The sequence below is a fragment of the Astatotilapia calliptera genome, chromosome 17, assembly GCF_900246225.1.
Source record: "Astatotilapia calliptera chromosome 17, fAstCal1.2, whole genome shotgun sequence".
Lineage (NCBI taxonomy): Eukaryota > Metazoa > Chordata > Actinopteri > Cichliformes > Cichlidae > Astatotilapia > Astatotilapia calliptera.
In genome coordinates, this window is record NC_039318.1 from 32,895,232 (window position 1) to 32,909,936 (window position 14,705).

The 14,705-nt window shown below is 42.2% G+C and overlaps 3 protein-coding genes across 5 annotated transcripts; 1 reads left to right on the forward strand and 2 right to left on the reverse strand.

The window, feature by feature from the left end:
* Positions 1-30: 30 nt before the first annotated feature.
* LOC113009097 (dynamin-1-like protein) lies at positions 31-11,288 on the reverse strand. 3 transcript variants are annotated; one of them, XM_026147201.1, is made up of 19 exons: positions 11,015-11,288; positions 9,987-10,125; positions 9,419-9,465; positions 9,263-9,334; positions 8,032-8,118; positions 7,479-7,641; positions 7,241-7,361; positions 6,775-6,906; positions 5,397-5,603; positions 5,056-5,176; positions 4,728-4,883; positions 4,558-4,647; positions 4,363-4,455; positions 3,771-3,824; positions 3,383-3,463; positions 2,409-2,540; positions 2,201-2,310; positions 963-1,122; positions 31-880 (listed from the first exon to the last, which is right to left on the reverse strand). In XM_026147201.1, the coding sequence occupies exons 1-19, from the start codon at positions 11,114-11,116 to the stop codon at positions 824-826; spliced, it is 2,124 nt and encodes a 707-aa protein (XP_026002986.1). In that variant the 5' UTR covers positions 11,117-11,288; the 3' UTR covers positions 31-823. The 3 variants fall into 3 exon arrangements, with proteins under 3 accessions (XP_026002986.1, XP_026002985.1, XP_026002987.1); XM_026147200.1 differs by having other exon boundaries at positions 9,984-10,125; XM_026147202.1 differs by lacking the exon at positions 3,383-3,463 and having other exon boundaries at positions 9,984-10,125.
* Positions 11,289-11,369: 81 nt separating this feature from the next.
* On the forward strand, positions 11,370-13,876 carry stmp1 (short transmembrane mitochondrial protein 1). Its single transcript, XM_026147209.1, has 3 exons — positions 11,370-11,506; positions 12,370-12,423; positions 13,431-13,876. The coding sequence occupies exons 1-3, from the start codon at positions 11,492-11,494 to the stop codon at positions 13,500-13,502; spliced, it is 141 nt and encodes a 46-aa protein (XP_026002994.1). The 5' UTR covers positions 11,370-11,491; the 3' UTR covers positions 13,503-13,876.
* On the reverse strand, positions 13,543-14,689 carry smkr1 (small lysine rich protein 1). Its single transcript, XM_026147208.1, has 3 exons — positions 14,526-14,689; positions 14,384-14,428; positions 13,543-14,312 (listed from the first exon to the last, which is right to left on the reverse strand). The coding sequence occupies exons 2-3, from the start codon at positions 14,384-14,386 to the stop codon at positions 14,067-14,069; spliced, it is 249 nt and encodes an 82-aa protein (XP_026002993.1). The 5' UTR covers positions 14,387-14,428; positions 14,526-14,689; the 3' UTR covers positions 13,543-14,066.
* Between the last annotated feature and the right edge of the window lie 16 nt (positions 14,690-14,705).

The following is a 14,705-nucleotide window of genomic DNA, read 5'->3' on the forward strand; positions in this document are numbered from 1 at the left end:
TCACTCTTTGCACATATGAATTCAAACCAATTAACTGGCAGTAAAATACCACTTTTTATTTATTTTTTTTCTTTTGGGAACCACACACAGAACCACAGTGCACCATGAATTTTCTTTACACATAGGCAGCGATATGTAAACTTAATTAAATGACGTCCTGCTACAGTGCTCTGGAAATTATCCACACATTTAAATAACACAGTAATAAATAAAGACTCTGATGGCAATACAGTGTCAGGTTAATGGACTTGCTTTACAGTACAGTGCAGTTATAATAGTGCAAAGATTAAGATGGAGGTTTGATGGTTTCGGACATGTGACAGCTACTCTTAAATGAAAAGGCTGCGAATTAGGAGCTGAATATTTTAAATACATTACTTTTCTTTTTTTGAGTTTATAACTTGGAACCAAAATATTAAATGCTTTGCTGAGTTGCCAAAAAATGGATTCAAAAACTTTGATTTCAGCATCGCACAAATGTCCATCTCCATACTGGTTAACCACACTTTGGCGAAAACGAAAAGTGCACTGCCTTTAGCGGCACTCTCAGTTCCTCCTGGAGTCGTGGGTGGCGACATTTTACCGTTAGCAAACAGAGGCAGTGCATTTTCACATGCTCCAGACAACACTACACTTTTTTAGTGAACAACACGAGTTTCGCTCCTTTCAAGTAGCTCTGTACACCGAAGCAGAGATCAGAATATTTTCATGGTAGCAAATCTAAAACTTCAAGTTCAGACATGATGAATGCGTGGAGCATCGGTCCTTTGGGTGTGACGAGGAGGTAACAGCCTGGGATGCGTTTTTTTTCCCCCCCTCTCCTTCACCACAGATGTGTTTCCCTGATCTCTGCTATCACCTGACTGGCCCTCTGCAACGCCTGTGGACAAATGTGAACAAGTATTGAAGCGACTGTACACTGGAGAAAACTTGAGCACTGCTCAAACGTAGGAACCTGTTACCTGTAGCATGTCAGCGGCTTCCTTACGCCGCTGGGCCATGTCTTCAGACTCGGTCAGCAGGTCGTTGAGGAGGCCAGATTTATACAGCTGGCCAACGAGCTCGCTCTGGAGGCTGTCCTTCACATGGTTGACCAGGAAGTGCATCACTGCCTTTGGCACGCTGCCGCAGAGAGAGAAAGAGGAAACAGACCGAACAGATGGTTGAGAACAAGGCGGCAAGATGGCCCGGCGATGGCGTCGTTTCCCCAGACGGAGGTGGCTCGACTTTGAACCGCCAGGTGGCCATGCCTGTCCGAGGACTGAGCTGTTTAAGCAGGAGCTAAATATGATGGATTTAATCTTCCTGAGCTTTAAAGGGCACTTTCTGCTCCCAAGAGGAAAGGGAGGCATTTTAAAGGACGGTGTTTACATGTCCTGTAGTGTCGGTCGCTGTGCTTTCCAAATTTCCACTGTGTCTACTGAAATTAATGTGTAGAAACAGGCCGCCAATACAGACGTCACATAAAACGTCACAGCAAAACACTTCTTTCTTAAAATTCTCACAGCTGCTCAAGTTTGGTGTGCAAAGGCGTATGATTTACATAATTTTCATCCTCATAAACCATTCAGTGACCCCCACCTTGTGCCCTGTGGACGGGGGTGCGTTTACAGCCTGATCCCAGAGATTAGAAATGTTTCATCACAGGATGACAGTAATCACTCAGAACAACTGATTTGTAGCGACCTTTCCCTCCTAGGGACAAAGCATGCACAAAATCAGCAGAACCACCGGATCACCTCAGTATAGTGGGGGAACCGCAATTTCCCATCACCAATGTCTGTATATAATTTCTTTTTTTTTTAAAAGGCTCATTAGTTTTCTAGAAGTGAATGTATAAATTTTACTCAGACAAGACTTTTTTAAAATCCATTTACTGGACTATTCACAAACAGATTACTGCTCATTTGGCGCACTACTGAGCATTTAAAGAGGCAGAGATATTATATGTGAGAGATTTAGTGAAAATAAGGTACAGTGCCTCTGGTTGCTAATAAAAATGATCCAACAAAGCGGCTCGCTGATGCATTTTAAATTCTGATTTCTGGACAACAATGGCGCTCGAGCAGACAAGGGGAATACTAGAAATGAGGCTTCAGCTGCACACACTGTTAGCAGATCTATCTTAGTGTTGGTTTTTGGTCTCTTTATGTAGGATTTGATGGCAATAAACAAAAGAGGAGCAGGTGGGAGGGCCTACCTGTCCTGGATGTTCTTGCGGACGATGAGGAAGTAAGACTTGATGAGGCGCTCGATGACCTCACAGTCCCGCTGCTCGCGTGACGACAGCTTCCTGGCAACAGGCACAGGCTGCAAAAGGGAAGAAAGAAGGGAAGGCTAGTGTTTTAATCCCTCAATAGACTGTCATGTTTAATACGAGCCACGCTGGAAGGCCAGTGTTAAGTTACCACATCTAGTAGGTTGACCGCTCCTTTAAGTGGGCTTCCGGGTCCTGAGCCTGGGGCTTCCTCCCCTTTCTTCAGCATGCCCCTCCAGCTTCCTGTGCCGTCCTGCTCCCCCTGAATCCCTGCAGGTGGGGCCTGGGAAAAAAAAAAAAAAAAAGAATGATAAAAATGCTTTTCCACTATCTAGAACCCTTAATATCATTACAGTATGACATTTGCAGAAAGTGATGGTTAAAGTAGGACTCATATGCACTGCTAACACAAAACAGGCATGTTAAAAAAAAAGAGACCGGATTAATCAAATTAAAGTTTATGTCTTTGTGCTGTTAATGAACAAGTTAGAGAGAAAACATGACAAAAGCCATGCCAAATGTTAACTTCAGACATCAATGGCAACACTATCAAAGCAGGTTAGCATGCTTATTAAGATTAAAAACAAAGCACACCTAAGGGGGATGCTTGGAAAAAGTGAAGCAATTTCAACACTGCTACAATTAAGATGAAGGGGGAACCCAGCCACGTCACAAACTAAGTAAGAGGAAAAGTCAAGGGGTCACCAAAGTCAGCACGCTTTATTCCCTGAGGAACATGAACTGTTAGCATAGCTTACAGAAAAAGAAAAAGAAAAGAAAGGAGGATTAATTAGATGGTACGCAGAGGTAGGATTATTCTCTACCTCAAAATGTCTGGAATCTAAAAACAAAAGACTGCACATACAGTATTAAGAGGTTAGAAAGGGAAAGAGAAAGAAATCTTTTTTTTTTCTGTTAGACAAACTTTGGGTTCAACAGACTTCAGGGAACACAATAGTTGTCAGTGCAAGTCCACACAGGCTGAGGGAAAGCAAAATAAGAGCACGCCATTAGCAGACAAAGATCAGAGTGCATGCCAGCAGACCATGCCCATCATCCATCCATCGCTACCAGCAGCCCCGCAGCCAGCCAGGCACAGAGCCAGCAGGCTGCATGTGTGCCCACCTTGGCACCGTCCATCTCTGCTCCAGACGCAGGGGGCTCGCCAGACACCGCAGTTGGGCCGGCCGGGCCTTTGCCAACAGACTAGCATGAATACGAGAGCAGGAATGGGGGAGAGGAAGGAAAAAGAAAGCACTGAGAAGAAATGTGGAAAGACAGAAGAAAAGGAGGCTGGCTGTCGTAAGCTGAGGCAAGAGGAGAGAAGAGATGTGGGATAAAATTCCTTGATGGAAACTATCCGAAGCATTTGCTTCACGGATCATCATTCAGCAGTGCTCCGAGTGATTAACGCCACACAAGTCTCCTTTATACTGGGACTCTGCAGCCTGCGACCAAATGTTACAACACATGAGCTACGGTTATATTTGACAACACAGTCGCTCTCTTTTACCTTATCCCTGGGAACTGCAGCGGGCATCTCCCTCATCCTGTTTCTCCTTTGCTCCTAGAAACATACAAAAACACACGTCTGAACAGTTGATGGTTTTTGACACTTCTTAGAAAGAAAAAAAAAAAATATGGAAAATAATTTACTGGCAAGAAGATTAGAAAAAAAAAAAAAAAAAGGGGGGTTCGGTCTGAAACCAACCACTTTGCTCATTTCAAACACATTTCATCATGTAGCACTGTTAGTTATTCTGTTTATAATATAAATAATTTAATAGACATGAAGGAAAAACTCAAATGACTAAATTAGAAAAACATATTTACCAAAGTTCACAAAGAGTCATATTGAAAACACAAGTGACCAGTATTCAAAACCCTGTGCATGAAATTATTTGGGTAATAAGTGAGTTTTGAACAGAGCTGGATCACCCGATCCTGCTCTATATCACTTGAACTAAAATGCAATTAAATATCACCAACAGGGGTTCAGTGTAATCAGTTGCTTCTTAATTTCCAAATACTGCCTCCATCATTTTGCTTCCATGCACTTTATTTTCTATATCTAATGTGTTTATTGTTTCCACGTGAGTACGAACCTCTATGTTGTTATTCATGACCCCACATGCGTCTGCAAAGTCCGGGTGTTTGGTGTTGATATAGGCCAGCTCGATTGCAACCAAGTTGTGAACCTGCGGCGAGAATAAAACAGCTTAAAGTGGTTGTACTTGCCGCTAAAACCCAGCCGCAGGAGATAAATGCACACGTGCAAAGAGAAGTGAAGGCGCCGGTACCATCTCGTTGGTGATGGGCAGTCTCTTTCTCAGGAGGGAGGTGACCACTTCTACGATGGCCTCGTGCAGCTTAGGGAATCTCTGCAGCTCCTGCGGGGTGAAGCGGCACGAACGTTAATGATTGCACGCGAGCAAAGGCGAGCTGAGTGCACGCCGGGCCTGTTAGCTACCTGTGTGCTGTAGTTGCTGCAGTGCTGGATGATCCTCTGCATCTCCTCGTGGACCAGCTCCACGCAGCGCAGACTGGGTTCCTCCAGGCGTTTCACCTGCTTCTTTACCAGCAGCTCGAAGGAAACCTCTGGCACGAACAGGGAAGGTCGAGGGCCCTATTGCGGGGAGGCAGGGGAGGAAGTGCAGGTCAGCAACGTGTGCTGAACAGATAAGTTGTATGACAGATAAAGTGTTTTTCATCATGTTTTACAACAGACTACTGAACGCAGGTGTGAGAGGACAAGCTGCAGTGATGCTAATGACATCATGCGACAGCTGACGACTCACTGTGGCGTTCCTTATGGCCGTTAGGATATCTATGGTGCTCAGTCCCCCCAGAGGATCCACAGACTCCAGCGTCCTACCGAAGGTCTCGTGGAATATGTAACAAATTCTGGCTCCACCGCACCTGAAAAATAGCAGCGGGGGGATATTAGCTGTGATGTGAACCCCATGGCCTCCGCTCCTGTCAGCTCTTCCCTCGCAGAGGCTGTGCGTGCCTCAACTTACAATTTGGATCATATTAAATGATGAAACCAATGCAGCTGTTTTGCTCATTTCTCCCTGCACCGGATCAACAGCGTCACCATGTGGCAGGTCGGAGGAGTGGCACAGAGACTACTACTCACAGCTCTGCCGTCTCGATGTATTTGGCCGTGCCCTCGATGGTGTTGCAGTACTCTGTGGCAAACTTGGTGATGAGCTGGAGCAAGGTGGCACTTTGGTCCTCCACAGGTTCCCCGTAGCTGCTGAGCAGGGACTGGTACTGTGCTGCCAGGACGTTGATCCGTGTCTTCAGCTCAGGGAGACAGTCTCGAATGTGATGCATCAGTAGCCTGATATTACAACAGCAAAGGGCAGAGCATTACCTTTTCTAGGACGGACAATAGCAACATGCGCTGATGCCTGTAATTAATGCCAGGGCTGCTCCATATCTATGCAGACAGCATCTTCACAGAGGAAGCACTACTTGGGCATTTTCTAGTATATATGACAATGATCACATTCTGCAAACAAACGCAAACTAATCGCTGGTGTTAACAAACAAAAAGCCTCATCTAGCCTAAGTAACACAAAGTAAACAACACTATATACTCTTAAACGCTGCCCTTCAAACCACCATTTTTTTGTCTCTACACATTATGACCAAACATCACCCTGGTTCTGATGCCATTAATTGAGGATTCAAGTCAATGGTCTAACTCCAGAGTACATCAGTAGTGAATCTACAGATGCCGCCTCATATCCAGGGACATACTCAGAGGGAGAGACACGAGGAGGCTCTCACCCTCTATAAATCTGAAAATCACATTTCAATACACAGGTAAATAAAAACAACCTCCATCTGCAATATTAAAGTGATATACACATTAATACATCACTATTATCCAGTAATATAACCTAAATGATTCTGACAAGGCTCTGTCTGCATATTAGTAGTTTAATTTTAGGTCTGCAAGGCATCTTATGTAACACTAAGAACTGTGTGTTTGCCATTTTGGGTCTGACGCTGTGGAACACTCTCCCCCTGGAGCCTGGGAGTCTTCTGGGTGTTTTAAGTATCACCTGAAGCCCTGGAACTTTTGTGCTGGAGGTACACATTTTTAATTTGCAATGACTTTAACTGTCTTTGCATTTTAATCTGTTTCCTTTTGTAATTTGGTCTTTACTTCTTTCTACATTCATGTGAAGTAACATGTGTAATATATAAGCAGCCCACTGCTTCTGTCAGTCTATGTAATAAAGCTACTTTTAAATTACCCCAAGCATCATTTACACTTCTTGTTTTTATTTTTAGAACTAATTTTCATATGGCCACATACAGGACAGGCCCGAGAACAGAATCATCTCCAATAGGCCAATATCAGCCAACAGATACATCATCTGGGCTCTACTTCACCAACTAGCTTTTGAATGGTGCTCGATAAAGAAAATGCAACTTTCTATCATCGTCTCAGTGTGATTTAGACATTAAAGTCTAAATCATCAGGGTGCCGTTACTTTTACCTGTTTAGGGTTCTGGCCAGGTACTTGGTTCCATTTCTGTTGGCAAGTGATGGATATTTCTTCTGCAGGAAAGCGTGTTCATCACGAATTGCATCAGCCACAGACTTTTTATTGTTGATGTCCAGCTGGCTCCTAAAAGTTCAAACGTACCAAAAAAAGAAAAAGGAAAAAAAAAACAAAACAGACATTTACGAGAAAAGGTCTGTTTTACGGTACTTTCTCGTATTTTTCCCAGAAGTCTAATGGTGATTGATGTGCACAAAGACTGAAACGTTTTTATTAAATCTTCCCCCTCGATGGCACGACAGTGATAAAGGAAAACAAACAATAGATCCTAACATTAGCCTTTACTAGGAGCATTAAAAATTGATGTGGCACTCCTCTCTCGACATCTCCACTGAGCTATTCATCTCTGATATGAAATCATACTCATTATGAGTAGCGGTTTGTGTGATGTTTGTGAGACCTGTTGACTACTCCGATTATGCCGAGTTTGACAGGGATCACTCTGCCCAGCAGTACATCCATAGCGTCGGTACCAGCGTCCATCAGGTCCAGCTTGGTCACCACAGCCAATGTCCTCCTGCCTGATGAATTACAGTCATTCGCAAAGGGCACCATAACCCACTGCCACTAGATTACACCTTTAAAATACTCCTTATTTTACTAGTTTTAGAACATGGCTCCCATTTGGTTTTTCTTACCATCTGGGTCGACTTCCCGGGCCACCTTGAGGGCCTCCGAGGTAGCCATGTCTGTGTTAGCCGCCGTGACAGCCAGGATAATGCAGTTGGGGTTAGAGATGTGCTTCAGGATTAAATCTCTTATCTGAATCTCGATGTCCTTAGGCTGATCACCCACAGGCACCTGAAAGGAGCAATTCCAATTACAAGCAAAGACACAGCACCCGTTGTTTTGAGTCAGACAACAAAGTAGGAACTTTGTCAAATTAACACGTCCAACCAGAGGGGACCAACTAATGAGGCTAGAATCAAAGCCTGGATACCCTGAGGCTTTCATAGCACACGGTTGAAAAACATTAATTCCCAGCCATCTACAAATATGAAATACACAAAAGCATTGACCAGATGGAGAAATGAACATTGCTGACCAGGCTTATAAGGTAAAGCTTTTTTTAAGGCATTTTAGTGCTCTTTAATGAATAAAACTTTTAAGAAAGGAGGTGTTGTACAATTAATTTCCCTTGGGGTGCACGATGATCAAAGACTTGTCTTGGGGAGCTGGAGCAAATGTTACCTTAGTGATTCCTGGCAGATCAACCAGTGTGAGGTTAACGACATGAGGAGAGAAAATCTTCAGATGAATGGGTTCATCGCTGATTCCCTGCAGAGGGACAAGAAAAGAGGAAAGTGGAGAGTGGATTTAATAGCTTAGTAACTTAGAACTGGGGGGGTCACTGACCCTCTAGAGTCACTGACCTAAACCAGAGTTACACTTTCACTTGCCGTTTTCAAAGCATTTAGTTTAAAAGTTGTGCTGCAGCTGGATTATTTTAATTCTCTGTTTTTATTACTGTATGTACGGCCTGCTAACTATCTTTGCATCAACGCCAGCAAGACAAAGGAGCTGGAGATTGACTTCAGCAAGAAGCCACCAGTGAACATCCAGGGTTTGGACATTGAAACGGTGGAGGAGTACAAATACCTGGAAGTTCACCTCAATAACAAACTGGACTGGTCCACGAACACAAATGACGACTTAGACCCTTATTGTAGGGTCTAAGTCGTCTCCACCTGCTACGGTGGCTGAGATCCTTCGGGTGAACAGGACACTCCTAAGGATGTTTTACGACACTGTGGTAGCGTCTGCTATCTTTTATCCTGTGGTCTGCTGGAGTGATGGAATGGCAGAGAGGGACAGGGGGAAACTCAACAAACTGATCAGGAGGGCCAGCTCTGTCCTGGACTGTCCGCTGGAGTCCATCGAGCAGGTTGGGGAGTAGAGGATCTTGTCTAAGCTATAATCCATCATGGACAACACCTCCCACCCCCTGCATGAGACCGTACGAGCACTGAGCAGCTCGTTCAACAGTAGACTTTTTACACCCACAGTGTAGGAAGGAGCGCTACCGCAGGTCATTCTTACCAGCAGCTGTCAGACTCTATAACACAGTTTAACATCCTTTTGGTTATCTTGTACAGTACATTTTATTCATATCTCCGTACAATTTTTTTCTATACATTGTTACCTGTATATACAAACTTCAGTTGCTTATGTATATAGGATCACTTTGTGTCTTCCTTTTATATTTCCCGCTGCTATAAGAGCTGTGTAACACCCAAATTTCTCATCTGTGGGATAACAAAGGTTTATTCTATTCTGTTCTATTCTAACTCCTAGTTTGACTGTAGGTGGCCCACAGTTTAAAGTTGGGTTTCTGACAAGCAAAATAAGGAAGAAATATCCTATAATGATTTTATCCTCAATGACCCCACGGGCTTTAGAAAATGTTCAACCCTCATCTCACCTTATTATTCCCAGATATTCGCTCGGTTTCATTCTCAATTTCTTGCCTGATTTCATCAAAATCGGTGTAGATCTGTAAAGAAAAACCACAACAACAATATCACAACAAGTATGGCTCAGCAGACTGAATTCTTTTTAGTATCACAATAACACATACCTTATTTTTAGTGTGTAGAAATTTGCCCCACTCTTCAGTGTCTCTGCCTGTGAACCAGAATAAAAACATTCTTAAAGCAGGTCGACACAGGTGCTGGCTATTAAAGAAGCTACTCTGCGCGGGAGCCTGAGCGTGATGGCGGTTAATGCGAGGACTGATGCCTGGTGACATTTACTGGTGTGGTAAATAAAAGCAGCTGGAATCACAGGTAGTGCTTTTGAGGAGGAGGAGGGGGTAGAGCTAAGAAGGTGATGTAGGTTACTAAACATTAAGACACCTGTACAATGCACCTCCTTGAAGTACAGTGCTTTTCACACCATGACATCTGCAAGTTGTTTGAAAGACAGTGATAGAGACAGGATTTTAAAACTGGGGCAGGGAATCTTTCACACAGGATACTAAAGATTACAAGGATGTGTTTGCGTTCCCCCTTGTGTGTGTGTGTGTGTGTGTGTGTGTGTGTGTGTGTGTGTGTGTGTGTGTGTGTGTGTGTGTGTGTGTTGTATTAAAAAAAAGAAAAGAAGTTTAAAGACCAAAAAGGGTTATTACAGTTCATAGTACATACCACCTTCATCATGTTTCCTTGTGTCTCCAGGATCCACGTGGACTAGCTGGAGGATTAGAGGTCTCCTGGTTACAATGCCAGTCCCACGGGGCAGCAAGTCCCTGCCCACCAGGCTCTCCAACACAGAGCTCTTTCCACTACTCTGCAGGCAGAAGTGCATCAAAAAAAAGATATGAGTTAAAGCACCAGAGAGTTGGCTTGTTATAGTTCAGTTTTATTGTTTAAAGGGGACCTATTATGCCCTTTTCCAACCCCATTTTTAAATTCTTGGTAGCTTTACAGCTTTATATCATTCACAATTTATCCTTATTTAGCCTATACAGGGCCTTAATGTAGCTCTTCAGTTCATCTACTGTCTGAAACAAGCAGTTTTAGCTCCCCTCTCTTTAAGGCCAATCTCCTGACTGGCTGCACCTTGCAAACAAAAGATTTGAATATCAGGTCAGTGAGGCAGCAGGAAATGGAGCATTTAACCAGGAAATTTGGTTCATCCAGTCTACCTGTACATACAACCTTGTTATTTGGAACTTCCTCTTTTAGCACAAGCTTGTATGTAGTAGCAGCTTATAATCGGTAAGAATGTTTACTTTTAGTTCATTCTTTGATAGCTTAGGTGTCTTTTTTTAGTTATTTGTGATGGGTAAGATTTACGAATTTCAAACACATATGGAACCAGGGGTTTAAAATATTTTTTAGCAAACTACCTCTACCTCTTCCTCGGGCTATGTCCTAGTTTTAGTCTACAGAAGCTAGATGAGGATGTGGAGATAATTAATGGTGATCAAAATAGACTTAATTGCTCTCGTTAGGTCAGACTCTGCGTATCTGTTTATTAGCTGTCAAAAAGAAGAAGTGACAATTTAGCAGAACTCCCAGACACGGCCTTTGCGTCATTTTGATATGCGAATCGGTATCACGGTGCAGTAAATGCTACTCTCTTAGTCCTCCTACATACATGTATATCATTAAAACAAGGTTATCTGGCTAGCATGACAGCCTGCTGAGCAAAATGCACCCAGTCAGCCTTTTACCTGAGTCCCCACTACTGCAATCTGCGGCAGCTGGATAATATCCGCCCCTACTGTGTTGAACACATCCTGGAGCTTGTTTATGACGGGTATAAGAGCCTCCATGCTCGTGAATGCTGAATTAACCTAATAAACCCGTATTTCTTCCGTGATGGAGCCAAAGTCATTCAATGTCCCTCCGACACCACCATTGCAACAACACCCACCAGACGGCTGAGAGATTTTGTGGGGTGCTGGGAGTTGTAGTTCTCCAATGTTCGAAAACGTATGGCTCAGGATAAGGAAAAGACTACATCATATAGACGCTGAAAATGACGCCACAATTAGTTGTCTTGCGCATGCGTAGACGTTTTGTTGATAAAAAGCTAGCTTCATTCGCCAAGAAACTCGGCTACTTCCCCCCTCCTAACTTTGACCTGCCTGCATGCTTTTGTACCATTGAGTTAGTTTGCTTACCTCTAGTGTCTTCAGTATTTCATCATGCTGCAGTTCCTGGTAAGTTTTATATTTGTATTATTTTCCTTAAAAGTTGACGTCTGTTGCGAAGCTAGCCGAGTTAAAAATGTTAGCATTATGCTAACCGTGCAGCTAGTGCTGCTAGTTTGGATTGAAATTGAAACTGAGTTTCATGATTAGGAATAAATGTCACTGTCAACCACCACAAAGAATCTATCCATCTATCCATCCATCCCATGGTAGTTGTCAGTGCAAGTCAAATCCACTTTATTAATTTATCATCAAGAAGTGTAAACTTTGAAGTTTGCCAGATTTCTGCTCTAGAGCATTCACAATGCCACAATCATCCAGCAAAATCACCCAAGGTCAGACCGTGCAGTGCTTAGAGAAACTGGAATTACTCAGGGGAGGGCTGATGATCTGGGCTTGTTTTGCAGCCACAGTACCTGGAAGCGTGAAGTCATTGAGTACGTGAACTCCTCTCTAAAGTAGTCTATAGTGAAGGGTGAGGCCATCGTTCCGACATCTCATCCTCGGCCAAAATTGTGTTATTTAACAAGGCAATGATCCCGATTACAGTAGCGAATCTACAACAGAATTACTCAATGTGATGAAATGGCCCAGTTAAAGTCTAGCCTGATTAAAATGCGGTGATGGTACCTTAAGAGAGCTGTGAACAAACGATTGTCAGCAAACCTCAATAAAGTGAAGCAACGCTGTGACGAGGAGTGGGCTAAAATTCCTCTACAACGATGTGACAGACTGATAAAGTAATACAGAATACAAGGCTATTGAATGGGGTGTGCTTAGTTTTTCACAGAACGTTGTGGAATCCTGTGAAATTGTTGTTGTTTTTTTCACACTAGTTTAAAGGGTTTTAATGAACTTTGTTTTTCTTCCAGGCTGGCTTCACCTTGGGAAATGTTGTGGGGATGTATCTCGCTCAGAACTATGAAGTAAGTGTGTTTTGTGACTTGCAAACAATTTTTTTTTTTTTTTCCCAATGATTTAGTGAAAATGTCACTTTAACCCATGTGCTCCACTAACCCCAAACCAAAACGTATCTGGTGTGAATAGATGCTGGCTGGAGCCTTTTATTCCTTCAGTGACTGATGTGTGAAACTGCAGTTTTGTAAGGTCGTTGCCTTTATCTATGTATAGAAACGCATCCTGACTGAGCTATTAAAACACAAACACGGTATATGTGCACATTTCAAGTTTTTGCATTCTTTGTGTTTCTTGAATGTCTTTTTTGAACAACCAGAACATCTCAGTTGGATTATGATCTGGACTCTGGTTGGTTTACTTGTGGGATTTGGGTTATTGTCTCTACACTTTTTTTTTTTTTTTTTTTTTTCTTTTTCTTGATACAATTTTAAATTTATTGTTCCCTAAAAGCAGCTTTAAACCATGTTGTTCCCTTTAGTGTGTTGGTGTGCAGTGCAAGTTGTGCAATATTTCAAAGATTTCCATCATTACCATTCCTTGTTGTAAATGGTCCGTATTTAATTGTCTGTAACCAGACTTTGAATGTCTTTATTTACATCTACAATCTGTCAAGTTCAATTTCTATAGTACATTTTAAACGACCTCAATTGATCAAAATGACCAAGGTGCTGTAAAAGTTATGACTTGAGATGATCGTAACACATTTTCTGAGTAATCTTTGTTGTTCCAAAGGGTTCAAATATTTTCTTGCAACTGCATGTTCAGTGCCACTTTCTGCAGTCCTGGCTGTATCTATTATTTCCCACCTTTGTAAGATGGCTACAATAGATATTTAAGTTTGAAGCTTACAGCAAAAATCTGAATGTTGTATTTTTTTTTTTTTTTATGAAAAATGTACTTTAGATCAGTTAATTTACACTACATTAGTTTTAGTTTGGTGCCTCTAACAAACCACAACCTATACATTTCTCAGACTTTATTACTGGTAGTTGTAATTTGTATCTTTCTCCTCTAGGTGCCCAACATAGCCAAGAAAATCGAAGCTTTTAAGAAAGATGTGGAAGCCAAGAAGAAGCCCCCAGAGTGAGCAAAGTGGGACCGTGTTGCAAGCAAGAATGGACATCCTCTGCAGAGAAACTATTTATTTTAAAGGCTTATTTTGATGTCATGGTTGTACACTTGATAAGAGTTGACCATGTTACATGTATATGAAAATAAGCCGTGCCTGGAACAGTGTTCTTCCTTTAGTTTTAGAAGCATACTCTTTGTAAACTGTTTTCTAAGGTAAATAGTGCAAAGACTGGATTTAAAGAATATTACAAAAAAAACTAATGGGATCATTTTAATTCCAGTTTCATGGTACTGCTGGTTGACCATTTTTGTTATGCACTCAAGCTATTCAATATGTCCACAGATTTTAGAGTTAAAGTTAATAAAGATTTTCCTTCACACACCTCACAATAACTGCCAAAGTTTTTATTGTTGTTGTACAAACATTCTGAACCATACAATAAAGGTGAATATAGTGAAGTCTCATGCAGTAAGTTTTACTAGAATTAATTATTTACTGCCTCAAACTGTCATCTCAAATCCATCCAGTAGGTGTCACCATTGGAAGGCAGTTAAAATTCTCTTTGGCAAAATTTATGATTCAGTTTTTCTTTCGTTTTGTCCCCTTCTTTTTCTTCTTTGAATTTGGCCACCCAAATCCTCTGAACTCCAGGCAGTCTGCTGCATTGTGAGCAATGTAGTAGATATTCTCCATGGCTGCTGGGCTGAGGATGTCCACCTCGGTTGTGGTGACTTTGGCACTACATGAGGACCTCTTTTTAGGTGTCTTTGGGCTCATAGTCTTCTTGGCTGACTTGGAACTGTGGGATCTTGATTTCCTGGTGGGCTTTGGAGAAAATACGTGGTTTAATCACTCATCTATAAATATGTCTTTTTTTTTTTTACTTTTTACTTTACCATAGCGAATGTCAATCTTGCTTCAGTAAGTGATCAGATTTTCATCTGTAAAACAAGAAATCAGGTTTTTCTCTGCCAAAAAAGATTTAAAGTTTTTAGGACAAAGTGCCTAAAATGATAATAAAATACAATCATTTCATACCAGCTCTCGCCTTGGCACTTTAAGTGGCACTCGAATGGCTTCAGCGGTGACAGTGATACCCCATCTGTTTACATCCTGTTGTCGTAGAAACAGACTGGACTTGCTCATGTATGAAGGGGGTTGGCCTTCCACCGGAGCTTAAATTCTTTTGCTGTATCTGAGACACAGCTGGGCATCAAA